The 24,000-nt window shown below is 41.2% G+C and overlaps 1 protein-coding gene across 1 annotated transcript in view; it reads right to left on the reverse strand.

Annotated features, from left to right (window-relative positions):
• The window catches only part of ZFHX4 (zinc finger homeobox 4), a 235,295-nt gene that overhangs the window by 5,652 nt on the left and 205,643 nt on the right, over window positions 1-24,000 (reverse strand). The window contains exons 6-9 of the mRNA XM_084849259.1: window positions 22,951-23,087; window positions 22,075-22,275; window positions 20,661-20,778; window positions 10,393-15,771 (exon numbers count right to left, since the gene is read on the reverse strand). Of these exons, the coding sequence (XP_084705385.1) occupies window positions 10,393-15,771; window positions 20,661-20,778; window positions 22,075-22,275; window positions 22,951-23,087 (5,835 nt within the window). The remainder of the gene's footprint in view (window positions 1-10,392; window positions 15,772-20,660; window positions 20,779-22,074; window positions 22,276-22,950; window positions 23,088-24,000) is intronic.

The raw sequence follows: 24,000 nt of genomic DNA on the forward strand, positions 1-24,000 counted from the left end.
TAACTAATTACATATCTAATAAAATGGGATATCTGGTCTAATTGAAGTGGGAGAATTTAACCATAGAAAAATAAGGGTAAGTAAATAGCAATAAAATAGCAATGCTCTTCATTAGTATGATATAGTACAATTGAGATTTCCCCCTTTAAATGTCTCTCTGAAGCTACTCTCCATTACTGCCAACAACCAAGTTAAAGTCTCCCACCCATTTTTTAAAAGAAATAAGGCTGCAATTTACAATCAGATTGGCCCAATCAAGGCTAGGGGGATGTACTTGGACTACTGAGAGTCCTTGCTGGAGGTTGGTTGTGGACTACACTCTAAGGGCTGTATCCAAGTATGTCCGTGTGCCAGCGGAACCTACCGCTAGCGCATCAGGGACCTGGTAATTCTAAAATCAACCCAAAATGAGCAGAAACTCTAGTTTCTGGAACAGGGCAGGTGAATGGAGCTTGCAGAAGGAAATTCCACTGACCTGTCCCAAGCCAAGAACAAGTGTTTCCAGGGTTGATTTTTGAACCGCTAGCTCCCTGTTGTGTGAGCAGTGGGTCTGGTTTGCACAATAGATTGAGTGGGAGTGCTGGTTACTGCCGTCTGGCTGCTATCCTATATCTTATATTTCCTGGGTGTAATCCCTATTAAACTCAATGGCACTTATTTCTGAGCAGACATGTATAGCATTGCACTGTAAGGTTGCCATCCTACGCACACTAACTTGACAGTAAGCCCCACTAAACTCAGTGGATTGGATACAGATTTAGTCATACTTTCAAGTAGATCCATTTAAATCAATGGAAGATAAGGTGGCCATTGACTTCAGTGGGTCTACTCTAAGTATAACTTAATCCAGATCTAACCCAAAGGGTCATAACGCCAATTAAACATGAATAGTATTAAGTTATATATGTGTTAGAACAGCTGCACAGAAAAGTAGTGTTTTTTATTGAATTAAAACACAGAATTATAATTTAGTAGAGAAAGAAATTGTTAGGTGTGTGCTGTCTTTGGAATAAAAAGGTAAAGGTGTCCCCAACCAGTCATGTCCGACTCTAGGGGGTGGTACTCATCTCCATTTCTAAGCCAAAGAGCCAGCACTGTCTGAAGATGCTTCCGTGGTCATGTGGCCGGCATGACTGAACACCGAGGTGCACGGAACGCTGTTACCTTTCCCGCCGAAGCGCTACCTATTTATCTACTTGCAATTTCTTGCTTTTGAACTGCTAGGTTGGCAGGAGCTGGGACTGAAGACGGGAGCTCACTCCGTCACGCAGCACTCGGGTCTCGAACTGCTGTTCTGCCGACCTTCCAGTCTGCAGTTCAGCGTCTTAACCACTAAGTCACTGCGGCCCCCGTCTTTGGAATATCTATGTACAATTCAAGAATAGACACAAAGAATTCCTTGTTACACTTCAAATAGGAGATATAGGCAGTTTGTTACAGCAAACTACTGAAAAGCAATGCCCATGAAATGTTTAACAGGCCAGCAAACTATAGAAAAGGAATTTTAAGAGGCTGCATGTAGAGAAAAATAAGATTGGTAGAGCAAAAAACAACAATTCTCTTTAAAGGATGGTAGGCTTAAAGCACCCTCTAGGATCAGTGTATGTGTAAGAGGATAAGAGTGATAACCCTAGGCTCTACAGGATAGATGTGTATTAGTTACATGGAAGTACTAATTGAGTGGGCATGAATGGTGCTTAAATCATCAATATCCAGGTGCTTAGCATTACTTAGGATAAAGCAATTAGAACTCAGAGGAAGAGACTATCAGATTTAACAAGGCAACCATTTAATGTTTGTCACAGAATCTTTATTTTAATTTAATGGCAAACTAAAATATATTGTCAGGGATAGTTTTTAGAAACAAGTTGTGAAGGCCTTTGTTTTAAAAAATCTGTATTTAGCAAAACACATACACAATCGTATTGGATAGACTGTTAGAAAATATGTATGACAACGGTTTTAAATTCTAGCATCAGCCACTGAAATGTATGTATTTTGCTACCAGAATAAGATGGGATGATAGTCTATTGGATAATACAGTATTCTTATTTATAATAATAAATAAAATAAATAATATCTTTCTCCTGGTTTTCACATAATGTACTGCAGTGTGCATCTGAACATCTATATCAAATGGCCAGGCATCTTAAAAATTAACTGATCAGTGACTGAACAAAGTATCAAAGCCTATTTACCAGTACAACACAGTTAACCAAGGAGTGTGAAAAAGAAGTTAATGCAACACTAATGATAATCTATTCTCCAAATGTTTTAGATGAAATATAAAACAATCAGTTAGGGTGCAATCCTATGGGGCTCAGAGGCTTCCAATTATCCAGTACAGGACAGGAGCAGTGGCAGAGGAGATTTCACCTTCTTGTCCTCCTGCTCAGCATTTTTTTTTGCTAGACAGGCTTTTTTGCCTGTCTAGCCGGGGTGCTTCGGAAGGGGAGGGGAGGAGGCTGGAGATGAAGATCTTGGGGTTATGGTGGACAGCTCAATTAACATGTCAACCCAGCGTGCAGCCGCTGTAAAAAAAAGGCAAACTCCATGTTAGGCATAATTAGAAAGGGATTGAGGAGGGTCCACTGTTGCCAGGTATGCTGTCTCCCGGGAGGACGGATTAGAGACGTGACTGAAGGGTTGCCTGCACTCATAAAGCCCATTGACAGGTATCCCTTTCTTCTCATCCATGTGGGAACAAACGATACCGCCAAGTGGAGCTACAAAGAAATCACGTCAGACTTTGAAGCTTTGGGAAGGAAACTCAAGAACTTTGGGGCTCAGGTAGTTTTCTCATCCATCCTTCCAGTAGTTAGAAGAGGGATAGAAAGGGAAAGAAAAATACTCTGGGTGAATGGCTACGAAGGTGGTGCCGATGAGAGAGATTTGAATTCTGGGACCACGGGCTATACTTCCTGGAAGATGGACTGTTGTCAAGGGACGGGTTGCACCTCACAAAGGCTGGGAAGAATGTGTTTGGCCACAGCATGAAGAACTTCATCAGGAGGGCTTTAAACTGAATCCTACGAGGGAGACGTAAAGTTGGGGATAACAATGGACGAAGGCTCATGCATTGCAACGGACACAGCAACAGCTCTGATAGGGCCAATAATAGTCTTCAGACACATGTAGGAAGAAAGCCAGACTATAAAGCACATGGTCTTCGATGTCTATATACTAATGCCGAGTATGGGAAACAAACAGAATGAACTTGAACTCTTAATACAGGAGGGAAATTATGGTCTGATAGGTGTAACTGAGAGACTTGGTGGGATGAGTCTCATGACTGGAATACAGTAATTGAAGGATATAACTTGTTCAAAAAGAACAGGAGGAACAGAAAGGGAGGTGCAGTTGCACTATATGTTAAAAATACATATCTCTGCACAGAAATACAGGAGGATGAGCTTGATAGCTCCAACGAGCATCTGGGTTAAAATAAATGGAGCAAAGAATAAAAGGAATCTGGTGGTCAGAGTCTACTACCGGCCACCCAATCAAGGAGAAGACAAGTATGAAACTTTTGAAAAACAAATAGCCAACGTTTCAAGGAAGATTGATGTAGTAGTAATGGGGGACTTCAATTTCCCTGATATTTGTTGGGAGACAAATTCTGCAAAACATGGCCCCTCCAGGAAATTCCTCACTTGTGTGGCAGATAACTTCCTCCTACAGAAAGTAGAGGAAGGAACTAGAGAATTGGCTATCTTTGACTTGATCCTAACCAACAGAGATGACTTAGTGGATAAAGTAGCAGTTACAGGAACTCTGGGGGAAAGCGACCATGTTATACTTGAGTTCTTGGTTCTAAAGGAAGCAAAAGCCGAGTGTAGCCAACGCATACCCTGGATTTTAGGAAAGCTGATTTTAATAAACTCAGAACAATGATAAGTAAGATCCCATGGCAAGCAACTCTAACGAGAAAAGGAGTCCAAGATGGGTGGGAGTTTTCAAAAAAGGAAATTCTCAGGACACAATTACAAACAATTCCAACAAGAAGAAAAGGTGGAAGACAACAGAAGAAGCCAGTGTGGCTTCACAAAAAGCTTAGAGATGACCTGAAAACAAAAAAAGTACACATATAGGAAGTGGAAGGCCAAGCAACAAAGGAAGAGTACAGGCAGGTAGCACAGAATTGCAGGGATGGCGTCAGGAAGGCTAAAGCTGAGAACGAGCTGAGGTTAGTAAGGGATGCTAAAAGCAACAAAAAGGCTTTCTTCAGATACCTGCATAGTAAAAGACAGAGGAAAGGAATGGTGGTTCAGCTATTAAATAAGGATGGCAAAATGATAAGAAATGACAAAGAAAAAGCAGAAGTGCTCAATTCCTAATTTGGCTAAGTCTTCTCCCAAAAGAGGGTCTATAAGCCCCCTGGCAAAGGAGAAGTACAGGCTGAAGGGGCAGGATTGCAGCTTGAGATCGATAGGCATATGGTCAAGAAACACCTAATTACTTTGAATGAGTTCAAATCTCCAGGGCCAGATGAACTACACCCTAGAGTCATAAAGGAACTGGCAGAAGAAATCTCAGAACCACTGTCTATTATCTTTGAGAAATCAGGGAGGACGGGTAAAGTGCCAGATTGACTGGAGGAGGGCTAATGTTGTTCCTGTCTTCAAAAAGGGTAAAAAGGAGGAACCTGGGAACTACAGAACAGTCAGTCTGACATCAATCCCTGGGAAAATTCTGGAGCAGATGATAAAGCAATCCATCTGTAAGCACCTTGAAAACAATGCAGTGATTACTCGAAGCCAACATGGATTTGGCAAGAACAAATCCTGCCAGACTAATCTGATCTCATTTTTTGATCAAATAACCTCCCTTGTGGACTGTGGGAATGCTGTGGACATCATATACCTCGACTTCAGCAAAGCTTTCGACAAAGTGCCCCATGATATCCTGATGAGCAATCTAGTTCGAAGTGGGCTAGATGAAACAACGATCCGGTGGATCCACAGTTGGCTACAGAATCAGACTCAAAGAGTGCTTATCAATGGGATCTTCTCAAACTGGGGAGAGGTAACGAGTGGGGTACCTCAGGGCTCAGTCCTGGGCCCAGTGCTCTTCAACATTTTTATGAATGACTTGGAGGAGGAGGTGCAGGGAATGCTGATCACATTTGCAGATGATACAAAATTGGGTGGGATAGCTAATACCTTGGAACACAGAAACCAAATTAAAAATGATCTTGATAGACTGGAGCGCTGGGCAGAAAACAACAGAATGAAATTTAATAGGGATAAATGCCAAGTTCTGCACCTAGGAAAAAGAAACCAAAGCACAGCTATAAGACGGGGGATATGTGGCTCAACAACACTACAAGTGAGAAGGATCTCTTGATCATCCCAGACTGCAGGACAGGGAATAATGGGCTCAAGTTACAGGAAGCCAGTTTCCAGCTGAAAATTAGGAAAAACTGATCGTTAGAGCAACGACAATGGAACCAATTACCTAGGGAGGTAGTGGGCTCTCCTACATTGGAGGCATTCAAGATGAGGCTGGACAGCCACCTGTCAGGGATGCTCTGACTTGGATTCCTGCATTGAGCAGGGGCTGGACTAGATGGTCTTGCAGACCCCTTCCAAGCCTACTATTCTATGATTCCATGATCTTGGAATTGTTGTAGATCACAAGCTGAATATGAGCCAACAATGTGATGTGGCTGCAAAAAAGGCCAATGCTATTTTGGGCTGCGTTAACAGAAGCATAGCTTCCACATCTTAGAAAGAACTAGTTCCCCTCTACTCAGCACTGGTTAGGCCTCATCTGGAGTACTGTGTCCAGTTCTGGGCACCACACTTTAAGAAGGATGCAGACAAGCTGGACAGGGTTCAGAGGAGGGCAACAAAGATGATCAGGGGACTGGAAACAAAGCCCTATGAAGGGAGAGTGAAAGAAATGGACATGTTTAGCCTTGAGAAGAGAAGACTGAGGGGAGATATGACAGCACTCTTCACGTATTGAAAGGTTGTCACAGAGAGAAAGGCCAGGATCTCTTCTCGATCATCCCAGAGTTCAGGACACGGAATCATGGGCTCAAGTTACAGGAAGCTAGATTCTGGCTGAATGTCAGGAAAAACTTCCTGACTGAGAGCAATATGACAATGGAACCAATTAACAAGGGAGGTTGTGGGCTCTCCCACACTGGAGGCATTCAAGATGAAGCTGGACAGCCCCCTGTCAGGGATGCTCTGACTTGGATTCCTGCACTGAGCAGGGGGTTGGACTCGAATGTCTTGTAGGCCCCTTCCAACCCAATATTCAATGATTCTATAAAACTGCCAACATCATACTGCCCCTATACAAATCTATGGTGTGACCACACTTGGAATACTGTGTACAGTTCTGGTCACCACACTTAAAAAAAGATATTGTAGAGCTGGAAAAGGTGCAGAAAAGGGCAACTAAAATGCTCAAAGGGCTGGACCATCTCCCCTATGAGAGAAGGTTACAACAGCTGGGATTCTTTAGCTTGGGAAAAAGGGACGGTAAGGTGAGACATGATAGAAGTCTTCAAAATTATGCATGGTGTGGAGAAAGTGGATAGGGAGACATTTTTCTCCCTCTCCTAAATACTAGAACCCGGGGTCATCCTATGAAGAAGACTGGTGGGAGATTCAGGTCAGATACTTCTTCACACACCACATAGTTAAACTATGGAATTCGCTACCACAGGAAGTAGTGATGGCCACCAATTTGGATGGCTTTAAAAGGGGGTTAGACAAATTTCTGGAGGAAAAGGCTATCAATGGCTACTAGTCTTGATGGCTATGTGCTACCTCCAGTATCAGAGGCAGTGAGCCTATGTACACCAGTTGCTGGGGAACATGGGTGGGAGGGTGCTGTTGCACTCATGCCCTGCTTGTGGGTTCCTGATCAACAGCAGGTTGGCCACTGTGTGAACAGAATGCTGGACTAGATGGACCCTTGGTCTGATCCAGCATGGCTCTTATGTTCTTATGTTTGTGAGGTAGAGCATCCAGTGCCCCTTTAAATACCTGCAAAATATAACTGTTCTGTGCTAATGAAAACATCTAATTCTCCAATCATTTATGCAAATACCTAATTGCATGTGAAGAATATGCTCAAAGATAATCTGATGAAAGTCTATGACTATTTGATCATAACTATGAAGAGGAAATATAAAGAACATTATACATTTAAATTCAGAAGCACCATGTATCATGCTTTGAATATATGGTAGAAAAACCCTTGGGAGCAGGCAGCAGGAATTTTACAATATTTTTAAACATTTTAGAAGGTTAAAGAATTACACTAGTTAGAGGATTACAACCAGGATCAGCTCAGAAAGTGGGAGTACAAGTAGATTCTGATTCAACATTTCTCTTTGCATCAAACACAGATATGAACTGGCTGCCCACAGCAAAACAAGATGTTAAAAGTGGGTTAATAACATATGAAGCATATCAGCATTGAGTATATATTAAAAAACTTTTGAGGCGGAGTACTTTTCACTAATGAAAGATTAATATAATCTGCTCTTTTCCTTTCACTTCCACTACTCCATTAAGGGCCATTAGGAACATATATTTTCTGGGTAATAAAGATAGGATGGAGGGGTTATTTAGCATATGGAAGCATGAAATGTCTCAAGATATATCATTACTTTGCATTTATACAGAGAGATTAGCCATATCAGGTGAAAGTGGTATATTCAATTGATATTTCATATATTATTCTACTACATTAATGATCTGAAGATTTGGGCTGGTCCATATTGTCAACAATCAAGAAATAACCTACAAGCGGTGAGGCTTGGCTTGCACACAAAGCTCAACATCTGCATCAACCACCTGCTGCACATATTATGTCATTTCCAGATGGCCATCAATGTTAACTGACCCAATGGCTATGGGCAAATGTTGAATTAAACTTAAAAGCTGAGCAGTTTATGGACTTTGGCCCCATTCCTGACTACTGAAACATCAACACATGCTGCATGCATGCTGCTGCACTCACAGAGCCAGGGAGATGTCTGACAGAGCCAGTCAGCTATTTGGTAAGGGAAATACTGAAAAGCCACACAGGAATTCTGTCAGAGCCCCATTTAACTCATTCTCATCTCCTCAATAGCAGATCAATGCTATAAAGGGCTTTGGAGTGAATTCTCTCGCAACAATGCCAGACATCAGAGGAGGAAAGTGGGGGGTTCTCCTGCTCTTCATCTGTGAGAAACTATCTGCTATGACAGGGCAGCAATGCTGAGACCAAGTACCCCCACAGTTCTGTTAGGTATCCATTTCTGAATTGCAGATTCCACCCCGCTTTTCTGTGACTGGCCTGAGAGTATCTGAGTTGTGCCACAGCCCTAGGATATAACCCTCGGCGAGCAGTGGCTGGCCTAAACAGTTAATTAAATCTGGGCTGTGGGCTAGAGATAACAACTGTAACAAAAAATTACCTGATGTTAGTGAGAAAGCTAAACCTTCTTCAGTAAGGTATTCTGCCAAAGGAAGAGGTATGGAGAGTCTCAAGTAGCAACCTTTCCAACACTCATTCTCTGCTGACAAGCGAGTCAGGGCTTTTATTCTTGTCCCAAAGTTCCAACCCCAGCAAATCAGGGTATGGAGACTGAATAAAAAGACTGTAGTAGAATTCCATAACATGAGGGGTTTCCCTGCCAAATTCAGATGTTTCTGAAGACCACAGACCTGGCCCTCCTACATGCCCCTACAGGTGGCTTTTGCGCACTTGGTAGGCCTGATCTGAGTGGGGAAACCTGTTTCTGCATGCAGACTGGAATCTCTCAAATGTTTTTTTTTATATATTAACAAATGAAGAACGTTGTAGCTATCGAGATAAAATATAGCTTAGTTTTCTGTTAAGTTTAAGATGTAATATATTTGTGCTTATAATGAGAGGAAAATTAACAAGTTTAATACAGGGGCCTTGTATATTTATTACTTGTCTGAATTTATAAAAGAGTGCACCTTTTTAATGTCATTACACAAAAACAAAGGGGAAAACAACTACAAAATGCCACTTTATGCTTTATAATCCAGATAATTTCAAGAAAAGATATTGGCCATCTTGACAGCCAACATAACTGTTATTACTGATTAGAATAAAGATCTACAGAAAAGATGTTATTGCTACTACTGGCTGATAGTATGGACCTTAAACCTGTAATTGTGGACTAATTTTAGTAACTACTCAGAAGTCACAGAGTAAGAAGGTGAGAAATGAAGGCCAGAAACACAAAAATACTATCATATTGTAATTTAAAACTCTTATTGTCAGTAACTAATCTTTACAATGGCATTTCACCTTTTTAGAATAGGGAAAAAAACTGCACAGAAGCCAGGAAGTAATCAGCAGTTTGGGGAAAGGGGGTGGGGCAGGGGAAGGGGAAGGGGGTGTTGCTATCTGAGGAACTCCTGAGCATGGGATTGGGATACCAGGAGGACCACATTTGGCCCCTGGGCCTGAGGTTCCCCACCTCTTGCTTAAATGAATCTATTCTGAACTGCCTAACTACCAAGTATTTCTCAGTAGGATGCAGATCAGGAGTGAAATCCAGAACTGATAATTGTCTAAGATGATATTACTTTTATAGCTCAGTTTTAACCATGATTATTCAGAAGCCCCACTGATTTCAATAAAACTTAGCTGGACAGACCAAATCCCAGGAAACAAGATATTAGCAGACAGACTCTCATTATCATTTGACTGGACCTTTGCCTTTCTTCAGTTATTAACATGGTCCTCCACCTTACTACAAAAACTGTTTTAATTGTGGCAAAGGTTCACAGTAAATCAATTAAGCTGTAAATACCCAGTTCATAGGAATTGATGGCAATACTATCTAAATATAAAGCTAAGGATGCTATTTAAATTTACATACAATTGCTTATTTGAATGACATATTACATTTTTAAAAACTTGGTTAACACGTTTTTGACAAAAGTTTCAATTAATCCAAAATTCTTTAAACACTGGGTTAGCTTCCAATTTTTCCCAGCAGCGAGAGCACTCCATGAGTGGAGTTCTGCTCAGGACACTCCGGCCAGTAGAAAGAGGGAGGAGAGGCAATCTTTGTTGACTCCTCCTCCCTCTGAAGCCCCCAGCACTACTACCCATTATGTTCCAGAGGATCCTCCAAGTCTCTGCAGCAATTTGTGTGTGTGTGTGTGGGGGGGGCATACGGGACTGCAGCAAGAGGGAGCAATTAGCAGAGATGACCTCATCCCCCATTCTGCCAGCAAAAATACTATGCTGCATGAGCCAGGCTTGGATTCAAGCCATTATCTTTCTAATAAATAGCTGGAGAACTGACAGAAATGTATCTACAAATCTTTTGGCAACTAAAATATTAATTCCCTCTGTTTTAACAAAGGAACATTTTTTCTCTTCCGATTTACTTACTGTTTGAACTTTGAGAAAATCCAGTTAAGGAAGATGGACCATTCATGCCAGGCAGAAGAACTGGAGGAAGTCCAGGAAGTCCAGGGTAAGCTGCTGGCAAACTGATTCCATGAAGCGAGCTGCTGTCCATCATGCCTGGCTGCTGTACTGTTAAGCCTAGAACATCTGTAGCCTTCTTTATACGATCCAATTCTTGCTGTGCCATCAGCTGTCTAACAGTTGTAGGTGCTAAGTAGTCTTTTTCCCGGTCTAGCTGACTTCCCACAGTTTCTCGCACTTTTGTAATATGTTGTTTGGAAAAGATATGGTCTCTTATGGACAAACGTGCAGAATATTTCACCCCACACAGAGAACACTCTGGCCTTGATCCATCAGTTGCATTCTGATTGATCATGAATGGCTTCCCTATGTTAATTTTGAATTTCTTTTCTTTTGCTCGAGCATTCTGAAACCAAACCTGAACCACACGTTTGGGCAGGCCAATCTCATTCCCTAGCATTTCGCATTCTTGCATGGTTGGAGTCCGATAGTCACTAAAGCAAGCCTTCAAGACCTTAAGCTGTAGGTTACTCATTTGTGTGCGAAATCGTTTGTGACCTGGCCGGTCACTGTTTTTAGATTTAAAGGGATTGCTTGCTCCAAATGGATTAGGTGAACTTGGATCAGCTATGCTTGATGTTTCACTGCGATCAGCATTATCATCAGGATCATCAGTAATGTAAACACTTTGGTCAAGTTCACTGTCTTTGTCACTGAAATGTATTGACGGGCTAGTCAGGGAGAATAGAAACTTGTCATCGCTGTTCTCCATATTAGGCATGTTTGTGTTTTTTGGCAAATTGTCATTCAGAATATTTTTTGGCTCTTTAGGAGATGATGTGGATTTCACATCTCCTGAACTACCAGTCATACTTTCCATTTCATTATTTCCTTCATCTCCTGTTGTGGCATCACTAATTGCTGTATTAATGGATGAAGTCTCATCAAAGTCAGTTTTAGTCTGATCATACCCGCCATCAAGGGGAGCAGCATTCAGATTCTCTATGTCTTCGCTGCATTCTGCTTTAAAGGAAGAAGGACTTAAAAGATTCTTCGGTGACATTTCTGCAGTTTTACTAACAGGAGTTGAGACAGTAGAAGCCAATTCATTTTCACTGGATAAATCAATCTTTGTTAATGATAATGATGGGTAATCAAAAAACATATATTTTTGTGGACTCTCTCCTCCATCTTCATTGGCTATCAAAGGACTTGGTGGCAAACTATAACCTGCTTGTTTTCCTTCATTCCAGTGTCGAGAGCGGATGTGACTTTCTAAAGCAGACTTTGCTTTAAACAGTGCTCGACAAAAAGGACATCTTTTATGAGACTGGGCTGGACCTACTGCACGGAATTGCCCTTTTCTTTCTCGAGCTCTTGTATTCTGAAACCAGACTTGTACAACCCTCTTTTTGAGACCTACTTCACGTGCAATATGATCTAGCATTTTTCTGGTAGGATTGGAATCTAAAAGGTATTTTTCATAGAGTATTTCTAATTGCTCTGGAGTAATTGTAGTTCTCAATCGCTTATCCCGGTGCTGGTCCTCACCACTGTTTCCTCCCTCTTTTTCACTACAGTTGTTATCTTCCTTATCATCCAGCTTTCGTTTAAGTGAGCCAGGAATTGAAGCAGTGTGGTGAGCTGTGTGAGCTGAGCCTACTTGTGGTGCCATTTGAGCTAAAGAACTATTCAGCAATTGTCCAGTCATCAGAGGGCTATTAGGATCAAATATCATATAGGGCATATCCATAGGCCTTTCTAAAAACTGAGAATGAAGGAATTGGTTTTGGGCTGCTAAGAAATGCATGTGCTGGTGCTCTTGCCAAAGTTCTAGAGTGGGAAAGGCAACTGTACACTGGTCACATTGGTACTGTAATAACTGAGGAGGTAGACTGTTCTGAAGAGAAGTCATTGAGATGGTTAAGGGGCTGGAAGGAACAGGTGTAGTTTGTGATGCAGAAGGTGGCCTGCCTCCTATTTGGGATTGTTTATGTTGCTGTGTTTGAGAAGCTGAGGACTGTGGATCAGAGGAAGTTGTTGGCGTAGACTGCATTGACTTGTTGCCTTGGGAAGAAGTCTCCACTTGCTTAGGCATGGTATCATTTTGCTTTGGCTTTTCTGTTGAGTCAGGTTTAGGAGAGGTTTTTTCAGGTTCAGGTTTGGGTGATGGCATTAAAGGAGTACTGGAACCAGATCCAGAGCTTGCTGTTGTTATAGCAGTACTTTTTGATGCATCAGATGGACCAGAAAGTGTGCAATTCTTGTAAAGTGTTTGATCTGTGGCATCCATTGAATCTTCTGTTTGGCTTTCATCTTGTGCATCATCATCTTCATCTTTATAACATAGCTTTTTCTGATGTGTAATTAAGTCAAAAATTCTAGGAAAAACTACACTACACTTTTTACATTGATATTGCATGTTGCTAGTCCGAATGTACCTCTCGTTGGTTAGCTCCCTCTTCTCATTATCTTTAGTTTCAGCTTGATTCTCATAACTTTTACGAGCCTTCTGTCGTGCATTTTGGAACCATACGACAATAACTCGAGTAGGTAGGTTAAGTACAGTTGAAAGTTGTTCAATTTCATCATCCTTTGGATAAGCGTTTGTGTCAAAAAAATCTTGTAAGACTCTAAGCTGGTAGTCAGTAAATCTAGTTCTAGATGATCTCTTGCTGAAAGCTGAATCAGATTTGTAATGTTCTAAAGAACTTGGCTGTGGTTCAATTCTTATGTCTTCCAAAACTGTTATGGGAGGATTGCTAAAATTGTATGGGGAATCTTTGTTTCTTTGTCGTTCCTTAAAAAGGGTATTTCGAAACCAATGTTTGATAACTTTCTGGGAAAGACCAGACTTCTCAGCCATTTCTTGAATCTGTTCTTCACTTGGTGAATTATTAATATCAAAATATGCCCGCAAGATTTTTAATTGATCGTCTGTGATTCTGGTTCGTGGTCGCTTAAACTGAGAATGGCGTAGGAAATTTGGATCTAAACCTAGCTGTTGCTGACAAAGCTGAGTAAGATCTGCAGACAAAGCATCCATTGGTGGTAGTTGGAGGGCAAGCTGAGGAGGCAATGCAGGGTGTTGCACTGGCTGCATCATGATTGGAGGGAAAAGAGGAAGATCTAATGAAACTGGCAGCTGCACTGGTGGTGGTGCAGAAGGTGGCGGTGGTGGTGGAGGAGGTGGTGGAGGTGGAGGCGGCGGCGGCGGTGGTGTTGGTGGTGGAGCTTGCAGAGGACTAGGGGTTATGCTTTGAATTTTTCCGGAGCTGGATGAAGAAGGTTGTGAAGGAGTTGCAGGTGGAGGAGGTGGAGGCGGAGGGGGTGGCGGTTCTGGAGAAGATGGTGAAATAGGATAAAGTTTGTCATAAGCCTCCCTGTATTGACAGGCAAACTTTTCTAGTGCACCATATGGAAAGAACTGACCATGAACATGTTCTTGATGGCTCTTTAATATAAGGATGTTGGAAAATAATTTACTACATGCTGCACATTCCAATTTGTCTATATTTTCACAATCACCAGTTTTGCTTTTTTTCTGTACTTTCTGTCTATTCTCATTGTATTGTATAACCAACTCAAAGCCAAAGTTTTCCAACAAAGCCTTGGCTGCATTTCCTCTTGCCCCAGAAGCAATTCTAGGTGGTGGGATGGTTGGTTCTGAGGACTTTTGTTTCTTCATGTCTTTGTTTTCTTTCAGTCCTTCACCTTCACTTGTGAACTCTTGCTTTGGTTTTTCTTGTTTCTCAGAAATCTCTTCTGAATCCTTATATGATGGCGTATCCTTCATCATCTGGCACTCTGCACTTACTATACTATTTTGCTCTGTTTTCACCAACTTACTAGTTTGCTGTGGCTTTTGTGACTGAATTTGAGGTGGTGTAACTTGATACTGTTGTGCTTGTTGCTGTAGTATCTGTAGTTGAGTTTGGCCAACATGGTGTTGAGTTTGCATCTGCTGTTTTAGGTCTTCTAGAAGTGACCCTGCCATACCTGCCATTCCAGGCATACCAAATGCAGCAGATCCAGGCAAACCCAGATCAGGACTCAAACTGAACTCTGTCCCAGGAATATAGAATGGAAAAAGAAACTGTGGCTGTTGAAATTGCAACAGCGCTTCTGGTGTCATAGGAAAATGAGGCAAAAATGCTGGGTTTAGGAATTGGGGTTGAAAGAAAGCAGCTTGTTGTTGCAATTCATGCTGGAGTTGCATTTGCAGTTGTGCTGGTGACTGGGGAGGATGATGTGTAGGTTGAGCAGAAACTAATTCAGAAGCTTGCTTTTTATTTAATTCTTTGGCATCTATGTGGGTTTCCTTGCTGTTCACTGCTGGTAAGCTTGTAGGATCTACCATCCCTTGGCTGGGGCTATTAACATTCCCTGCTATACTATTTCCACCCAATGCATTACCGCTTGGTTCTAATTTTGCAGCCCTTGCCTTAGTTTGATGAAGAACAGATCTCATATGGATTTCCAGTGTAGAACTTTGGCTATAAGAAACATTACAAATGCTGCATTTGTAGGGTTTGTTGTCAGTGTTGCTGTTAGCTTCTTGAGGGACAGGACTGGATGCTTCCTGCAACACCTTTTTGAGTTTATGCAAATGAGACACGGAGTTATAATGGACCAAAAGAATGTTCTTTTGAGTGAAAGATTCTTTGCACACTGTGCATTTATATGGGCGAGAAGGATCTAGAAATTTTTCCATAGTAAAATTTGGCCCTTTTCTAAAAGGTAAGGTCCGCTTTGGTTCTGAGCCCATTTCATCTGGAATTGAGCTACTATCGCTTCCTACAGGACTTGCTTTACCTTCCTGGTCCATCTCGTATTCTCTCTCTATATCCTGTTCTAGTGCATGTTCGTCTTGTGCCATACTTTCACTTTCTGCCCAGAGTTCACCATTTACAGGTAAAGATGCACACAACTGCTGAATTTCAGCTTCACTGAGTTCTGGGTGGCCTGCTTCCAAATGTTTTTTTAAAGCCTGGAATGTACGGAAGCTACGGTGGCAAAGGCTACACATGGTAGCAGCCCGAATAGCATGATACTGGGAATGTATTTGAAGCTTCTGCATAGTCTTAAAAGCCAAGCTACAATGGTTACAACGATATTTATAGACATGGCGATCAGAAACAGAAAGCTGCTGCCTCTTCTGTTGCTCATTCAGCTGATCTGGCAGTGATTCGATGATCTTTATATCCTTACTGCTGTTTTTGTTCCATTCTGGCATTTCAGCAGATTCCTTAAGTGGCTTCTGTTCCTCTGTCTTAATTTCCATTCCAGTTTTTGATTCTTCAAGCCCCAGGGTATTCTTCTCATCTGGAGGACTTTCACCTGGTTACAAAAAGAGAGGAAAGAAATTTTATTTAGCTCCTGTAGCATTTGAATATATAGTATATATTGAATATTTAGTGTATATATAAAGCTCTTGGAATGAGCATCGTATATTTTAAAAATTGTGATTACAGTTTTTTTTAATGTAGTTCATGAGCTTGAATTTTAAACATAAGAACCAGACCCTCTACGAGAGGAGTACAGGTGAACCTGCTGCATTGGGCCTAGAGCCAATGGGGCGGGGGAGGTCGGGCTCTGAGATTTCATTTAAAAAAACAACAAGCCTCTAGCTCTTGAAGAATGAGAGATACAAACAAAATGTGCAGGTATAATTCTAACCAGTCACTTTGTGAGAAATAAGCCTGCTCCCGTCTTTCAGTGCTTTGACCCAATGAATGAAATCACAGTGATTGCTGTTTAAGGAAGCCATGCTATGGAGAAAAATCTAGTCACACATGCACTCATTGACACAATTCACATGATCAAAACAAGCCACCGTGGTTTACTTATTTAAGCCACAGTGGCTGGCTTAAATTGGCGGTGCCATTAGCCTAATTACCCACCTGGGCACTGCTTGTCGTGCCATCTGAACCTGGGTGGCATGGCTTGTTGAAGGGGGAAACAACCCTCAAATACTCCATGGCTTGTTTGATTGTATGAACTGGCTTATTCTCTGCAGAAGGGACTTCTTGGTTCATTTTGAAGTCATTTGGGGGGGGTCTTCCTTGGTAGAGAGGTGCATGTTGACCAGAAAAAATAATTTAAAAATCCAGGTTTTTTTTATAACTTTAAGAACTTGTTCCTGAGCTTACTTTTTTTCCTCCTCTCCATCTGTTTTTTCTTGTGTGTTGTGTCTTTTAAATTTTAAGTCAGTATTGTCTTATTTTTTATTCTTCTGTAATCAGCTATGGGAGCCATTTTGGAGTTAAAAATGTTTAAATTAGGGGTGCAGAACACTTTACATGTGTGTGGGGCTGAATTACCACCCACCAAACCCTCCGCAGGCCTGATGACATCGGCAGGTGTGGCTCAGTGACATCATCCCCCACCCCATTTTGCCTTTCTCTGTGCAGAGAGAGGCATGGAGAAGTGACTTGGCTGACACTGGGAAGAGCTGCTCCCCCAGTGCTGGCTAAATAAAATGTATAAAATGGAGAGGAGGAGGATAATGTAAGCCGCCTTGGGTTCCTTGCAAGAGGAAAAAAGGCGGGGTATAAATGCAATAAATAAATAATCAATAATGAATAAGGTGCCTCCTTTGCATGTCTGTTGCCATCCCCATTGGGGCAATGAGAGGTGCACAAAGGATGTCTTGGGCAATGCCAGCCAGTTCCTGATGGGGATGGCAAGGTGCATATAAAAAGACTTAGCCAAGTTGGGCACTTCCTCTGCATGGTTCTCACCTTCTCCATCAGGGACGAGTCGCTGATGGTGGTTGGTGCAGGAAGCCACTTGGCTGGTGCTGAGAAAAGTGGCAACTCTTCCCAGCGCTGGCTGAGTCTCCTGCTGCCTGCATCCCTGCTATTATCTGAGATCATAGAAGCATAGAACAGCAGGGTTGGAAGGGGCCTATTGGACCATCAAGTCCAACCCCCTGCTCAATGCAGAAATCCAAATCAAGGAATCCCTGATAGATGTCTGTCCAGCCTCATCTTGAATGCCTCCAGTGTGAGAGAGCCCACCACCTCCCTAGGGAATTAGCTCCTTTGTCGTATTGCTTTAACGGTCAGGAAGTTTTTCCTGACATTCAGCTGGAATCTGGCTTCCTGTAACTTGAGCCCATTGTTCTGTGTCCTGCACTCTGGGATGATCGAGAAGAGATCCTGGCCCCTCTCTATGATAACCTTTCAAGTACTTGAACAGCACTATCATATCTCCCCTCAGTCTTCTCTTCCCAAGGCTAAACATGCCCAGTTCTTTCAGTTTCTCCTCATAGGGCTTTGATAACAGTGGAGATTCCTCTGGGGGGGGGGTGTCATCTAGCGAGTGGGGCTAGGAGGCGAAGCCCACCCCTGGAGGAACGCAAAGAGGCTCTGTAGGTCAGATGCAGCACCTCCATGGACCAGATTACATTCTGCATCCAGGCTTTAAACAAACAAACAAACAAATAACATATAAATAGTATAGCTGCAAGTGTGCAATAGTGCATTCACACAGGAGCAAAAGGTAGCAGAAAAGGCAAGAGTTCATGCTCTTCCTTAATTTCATGTAATTTTATTTTTATATTTTCTTAGTTTATAAAAATTATCCTGCTATTCCAAATGCAAATAAAGTATCAGTATATAATTATTGCTGGTTGGAGGCATTGCAGTTTAGAGTGTGTGGGTTACAGCAGCCCTACAAAGTAGTGGGGGCAGGGGGTGGGGCTGGGAGAAAGTAGTGTATGATGAACCTGTAGTATACTCAAGTGTTGTTATCCAGTCTCTTGGTGTGTTTAGTTTTTTAAGAAAATGCAGTTGGGGAGAGATCATTAAGTGGACTGTAGCAGCAACATGGGGTGATTAATTGCTTGTTCACCTATGGGGGAAAAACAGGATAACGTGTGGGTGGGATGCTGCTGCATTAAATGGGTATATTCATGTCAAAGACTCAAATCCTTTTTGCTTACAAGAAAAGAAAAGGTGCTCGACCTCTGATGAACACATTGCTATAGTTATTACGAGAAATAAATTAAAAACCTTAACAAATGTTCTTATAATACACTGCGTGGTTTTTAAGAATTTAACCTTGAATTTATTCAAGCCTGCACTTTGAATCTTGGTTGATGTAAATCTTAAACCTCTCTTAACCCCCTCCCCCATCTGAAATACCATGCCTAATGTTGCACTGAACATAGTATTGCCAGGGTAAAAGATCAACTGATGAAAGACTACAGTAACCTCACTGGTTTACACCTCATGAAACTTGCATTCTTAGTATGGTTTAGGGTTGGCAGTAGGGGAAAGCAAGGTGCCTTTAACAGCTGTGTAGCAGACAGAAATTCAACAGGTTATGCCTTTTCTAATATGGAAATACAATTATGGGGAAAGCTTAACTGTTGACATTCTGTCTGTCAGACATCTTATTACTTGTATGTGGCCCTTGATTAATTTTCTGTGGATCAATGACCCTTTATAGAAAGAAAGTTTCCTGTCAGTGCCTTATACAGTGCCTATGAGTGCCACAGCAAAGAGGTCCAAATGGGGGTAAGAGATCACCAAGTGAATTAAATAAAAATACAGTACATCTCACATAGATACATAGTCCAGAAAGACACAGTCTTCTCCACTCTGGTGAGATGAATTGTATTTCTATTTAAACCCCTGTAATTTGCAAATATAAACAGAAATCAGAATATGCACGTGTGCCCTCTTTTTCAGGTGGGGTGGTGGGCCCATTCCATATATTTGGCATGGGGAACCTCTGGCCTGCAGGCCATGTACTCCCCACAAGGTTCCTGCTATGTTCTTCCCCAGGAACCACTCCTCTCCAAGCAGGGAAAAACTGTGGTCTCTGATCAGCAGCTGATTGGAAAGAAGAGTTTTTTCCCTGCCAGGGAGAGGGTAGGAAGTTGTTGAGTGTTTCAGTCCTGCTTTATTCTGAGGATTGTCCTGCTTTCTGAGCAGACATGCAGAGACTTGTTCTGCTTATTTCTGAATAGGCTTAAAATAGGTAAGAATCACATTCTGGCCCCACAGTCACTTTGCATTTGGCCATTGCCACATATGGAATGTGCCCCCTGAGCCCTTTCTTAGGATGGAATTAGCCCTTGGACTGAAAAAGTTTCCCCACTCCTGCCATCTACAGTGTACAGCTGTATGCTAATTTCAGATGTTGGGAACTTTTTCTTCCGAAGCATGAACTCTAGAACTGAATTAGAGCCCTGTTACTCTTACAAAGTTGCAATATGCCAAATATTTGAATCTACCTAGTTTTTTTTCTCGTAAAGAGGCCCATTTGAGCCATGGTGGGCTGTGGTGCATGCTGGGCAGTTTTTGAATATTCAAGCTGTGGCTGCGATTTGTTGTGTTCTCCAAACCCCAGCAGCATGGGTTGTGTGAGGGTTAAACAAACTCTGCATAATCCTAGAACAGCCAAGGGTTATGTGAGGGATGTTTAACCCTCCCACAAGCCACATTGCCCAGGTTTGGACGACACAACAAGCCACAGCTTGAATATTCAAAATGGCCATCCATACGTGCTGCATCCACCGTGGCTTAAATACATCATGGTGATGTATTTGATCATGCAAACTGGCCCACATGTAATCACAGCCAGGGGCAAAGATTTGTAGGCCAGATGCACGCTGCAGGCTTTAAGATGCTTAACACAACCTAGATGTTGTAATTGTTATTGGAAAACGATATGTAAATACAGATATACAAATTATATCATATCTACTAATATAATACTCCATACTCAATTCTCTTGAGTGCCAGTCTTCATGTAGCCAAAACAGCACCACCCATGCACAAGCAGGTGATATCAGCATGCTTGGGAAAATTCCAAGGTTTGTAGAAGAAGAAGAAGAAGAAGAAGAAGAAGAAGAAAAAACGCCTTAGAAACAACCCCTAAAGTGTGTGAGGGGGGAGACCCCAAAATAACCCATTGAGGGCTGAGTGTGCTGAGAGATTATGGAATGCTAACTGACTGTTTGGGGAGGTGGGGAAGAACAGAAAATAGGGGGTGGGGTACGGTAGAGATGAGGAATGGAATTGAGTAGCTGGAACCATGAACAGTAATATTCCACACTGCAACACTGTGTTGCAGATGTGTGAAGAAAACCAGGCCTTTTCTGACACTGAACTATTTTTCTTTGGTGCACAGAGCACACCCACCCAAAAAGAAAATATTTTCAGCAAAAAGCACTAATGCTCCAGTTCTGCAGGCCTGCCCTTCCATTGCCATACCTGAGTATTTCCCAGATCCCTCAGCTGTCAGACTTGCAGCGGCATCACAGTCAGACTTCTCTGAAGCAGCTGCTGGCAGTAGCATACTATTAGGCATCATCATATCTGGTACAGGAACCTTTTTTTAAAAAAGGACATGATACTGCATTCACCAAGAGCATTCATTACACTGCTTATCACATTGTAACATATAGCCAAATGAAACAACCAACAGCTTGGTTAATCTTGGAATTAAGCTCACAGGTGTAGTAGTAGAAATGGTGTGGATGCAAAATCACTAACCAAAATGTCCCTAGCAAGAGAGATAAAGAGAGTTATTGCAAGTTCCCTCTTTCCTTTACCTGTCATGAATATGTACATTTTAAGCAAGTTGTGAATCAGGCAATACAAAGTCACTATTTCAGTGTGCTCTAGTAAAATCCAATGTATACAAATCTCTTACATAACAGTAAGTCATTATAATGGGTGTGTCCTGACATTGGTAAGGATTTTTCCCTTAGCAAATCAGCTAGCAACTGTGATTAGAATTGGGTGTGTACCTCTGGTATGGGGTTCCTGCTTTCCATCTGGGGCCTTACATCAGTAGGTTTTTGATGATCATCCGGAACATTCCAGCCCTGTGATTCTAAGGGTGTTTTCACATGATAATTCAAAATACATTTGAGCTTCTCTAGTGATATCTGTCTCATGTGTGAACATCATTAATATAGGAAAGAATATGTAAAATAATGCGATTGTACATTCTTGTCAATATACATTTTATCATTGCATTACATAAATCGACGGTTCCAAAACGCTTTTAGCCTCTTGAGTTTAAAGTCCTTAAATTCCTGCCACCATATAATATATATGTCATTTATTGTTTAATTTTATTAGTTACATTTGTACTCTGCCTTTTTGTCAAGAAACTTAAGAAAAATAAACGAAACTACAAGGTTATGACTGTCCTAGCATCCTCTGTGGTGGATTTCATCTCCCCTGTCAAGGGGATATAAAAAGTTCCTGATATTTTTGTCTGCTCCCTCTTGGCAATTATGTACTACTTCTCATAAAATTAGCAACATACAGTAATTTCTTACGCTTTTAGCCCCAGAACACAATTTACAGTAAATTAAGACTAAAAATTCCCCTATGGGACAAGATAGTAGCAGTTCTGGTTTGGCATGGAGGCACAGAGGTGAGTTCCTTGATCTTGAAAGGTTGACTTTAATGAGAGCTTCAAACTCTTGTGTCTTTGTAAATTAGGGTTAAGTGAATAGGCCAAAAGGATGAACTAAGTTATTGGCAGAACTAGGAAGAAATCTCAGGAGCCCAGGTTCCAAGTTTCTAGCTCTAGCTACATTGCCAGAATATATTCAGTGTAATTTACAGTCCATGTACATTCCAAATGCACATCAGTATTTTAAACACTTACTGTCATAAGCAGTTTCTCCACACAGTCGGGCGACACGCTGTGCAAATGGGTCAAATGCAGTTGGAGATGCATTTTGTTGCTCAGGACATCTTGGCAGAGGGGACAGCAGATAACAGGCTGCATAGAATGCTGTGACAGGACGTGCATCTGGATACGATTTGGGTCCCTGCTATTGTAGTTACAATAAGGACACTGGTAAAACTGAAAAACATCCAACAGAAGTTCAGCCCATTAGACAAAACTTATTTAATGACCTGAAAAAATAACCTGTTACTGTAGGAGCCAGGTTTAGAAGAAAGTAAAAAACATGGCCACCAATCACAGGAATCTATTCTGTGGCAGCAGCAATATGTTGCAAAATAACAACATATGTTATTTTACATCATGCTATATCTTAAATGGCAAGAGGCAAAATCATCTGGAAGGGAATCTCAGGATCACATGGGTTACAATATCTGATAAGGTTTTAAAGTAAGTTTGGGATGTTTTCACTCAAAGTCTGGGTTTCTAGAATTTCTATACAAATTCTAGAATTTTTTCCTGAGGTCTTTATTTCCTGTAATGTCTGTTCCCAGTTTGATTTTCTAGGGATTTCTTCATTACACTTTGGTTGCTAAGCATCCAAAGAGGTTCAGCAGATAGTGCTCTGGTAATTAGTTCTGACATGAGAATTCGGTTCATACAATAAATGTGCCTTCCTTTAACTTCATGTGATATTGACAAGATCATGAAAAGGAACTATGCGGAAAAAAGTATAGAGCTGGCCAGTGCCGGCATGGATGACAAAGCAGTAAAGCACATGGTGAATTAGCATAACATAGGAATTCAGCCCACAGTATTTATGACATGAGAAGCTCATGAGAAGAAGTACATTACCTGTTCATGACCAAATTTATTTTCCTCAGAAAGTTTGGGCTTTTTGGGTGCACCATCTTCTTCTTTAGTTGGAAGTAGTGGTTGTTCTCCTGCTGCAGTATTTACTTTTGGTTCCTTCTCTGGTGTGTTTATTCCTGCTTCCAAGACAACAGGTAAGGACACGTTATAAATAGCAAACATTGTTACTAGTGCTTACTCTGACTGTGACCCCTTAGGGTCTCTCATTGTAATTTTAAATATTGCAGGGCTACATACATACTAAAGTGAAACTATTTTTGAAACTGAACAGGTACAAAGGTGACAGCACACTTATCTTTGAAGCAGAGTAGACTCTATAAATACATTAAAAATGTACTCTTCTCTCTTGTTTAGATAACCTTATGTTGCCCTAAAGAGTAATCAATAACTAGCTCTCTCTAGTATCTCAGTCTGAAATTTTTATACCAGCTTAGGCAAAATCAACTTTCACACTCAATTCTTTGTGCTCCAAAATAATTTGCAAACATTTAATTAAACATGTAACTTTTCCTTCTCTAAAATATGTAAGGAGCACAATTATTATATTATTCAAATAAGACCTTCATAATTACAATTTTCATTCCAAATTTAGTTAATATTGGGTTGAATCAGACATAGTCATGCTTAGAGTATATCCACTGACATCAATGGAATTTAAGTTAGTCATAACTACTCTAAGCATAATTAAGTCTGGATCCAACCTATTATAAAAAAGAGAAAGTAGGATTTTCAAACAATTACTTTTTAATTGTACTGAAAGATTAATCACTTTTGTTACACTGAACGTTTGCATTATAAGGTTGAAATGGTACATTCTAGTTAAATGCAACAATAGTATTGCTTTCTATATATAATTTTAATAGTATGTATTAAATATATATTTAATATTCAGCCTGAGGTAGCTGCATAATATCACCAGGCTTGCACACATCAAAGAAAAGAGTGCAATTCTAATTTCCCAGTCCATAAGAAAATTCTTTCCAGCATCAATTTGCCGGATAATCTCTTCTGCTAGGCTGGATATTACAACAG

Source organism: Heloderma suspectum, chromosome 4, assembly GCF_057233095.1.
Source record: "Heloderma suspectum isolate Gila_16-S chromosome 4, 16-S_ref, whole genome shotgun sequence".
Classification (NCBI taxonomy): Eukaryota; Metazoa; Chordata; class Lepidosauria; order Squamata; family Helodermatidae; genus Heloderma; species Heloderma suspectum.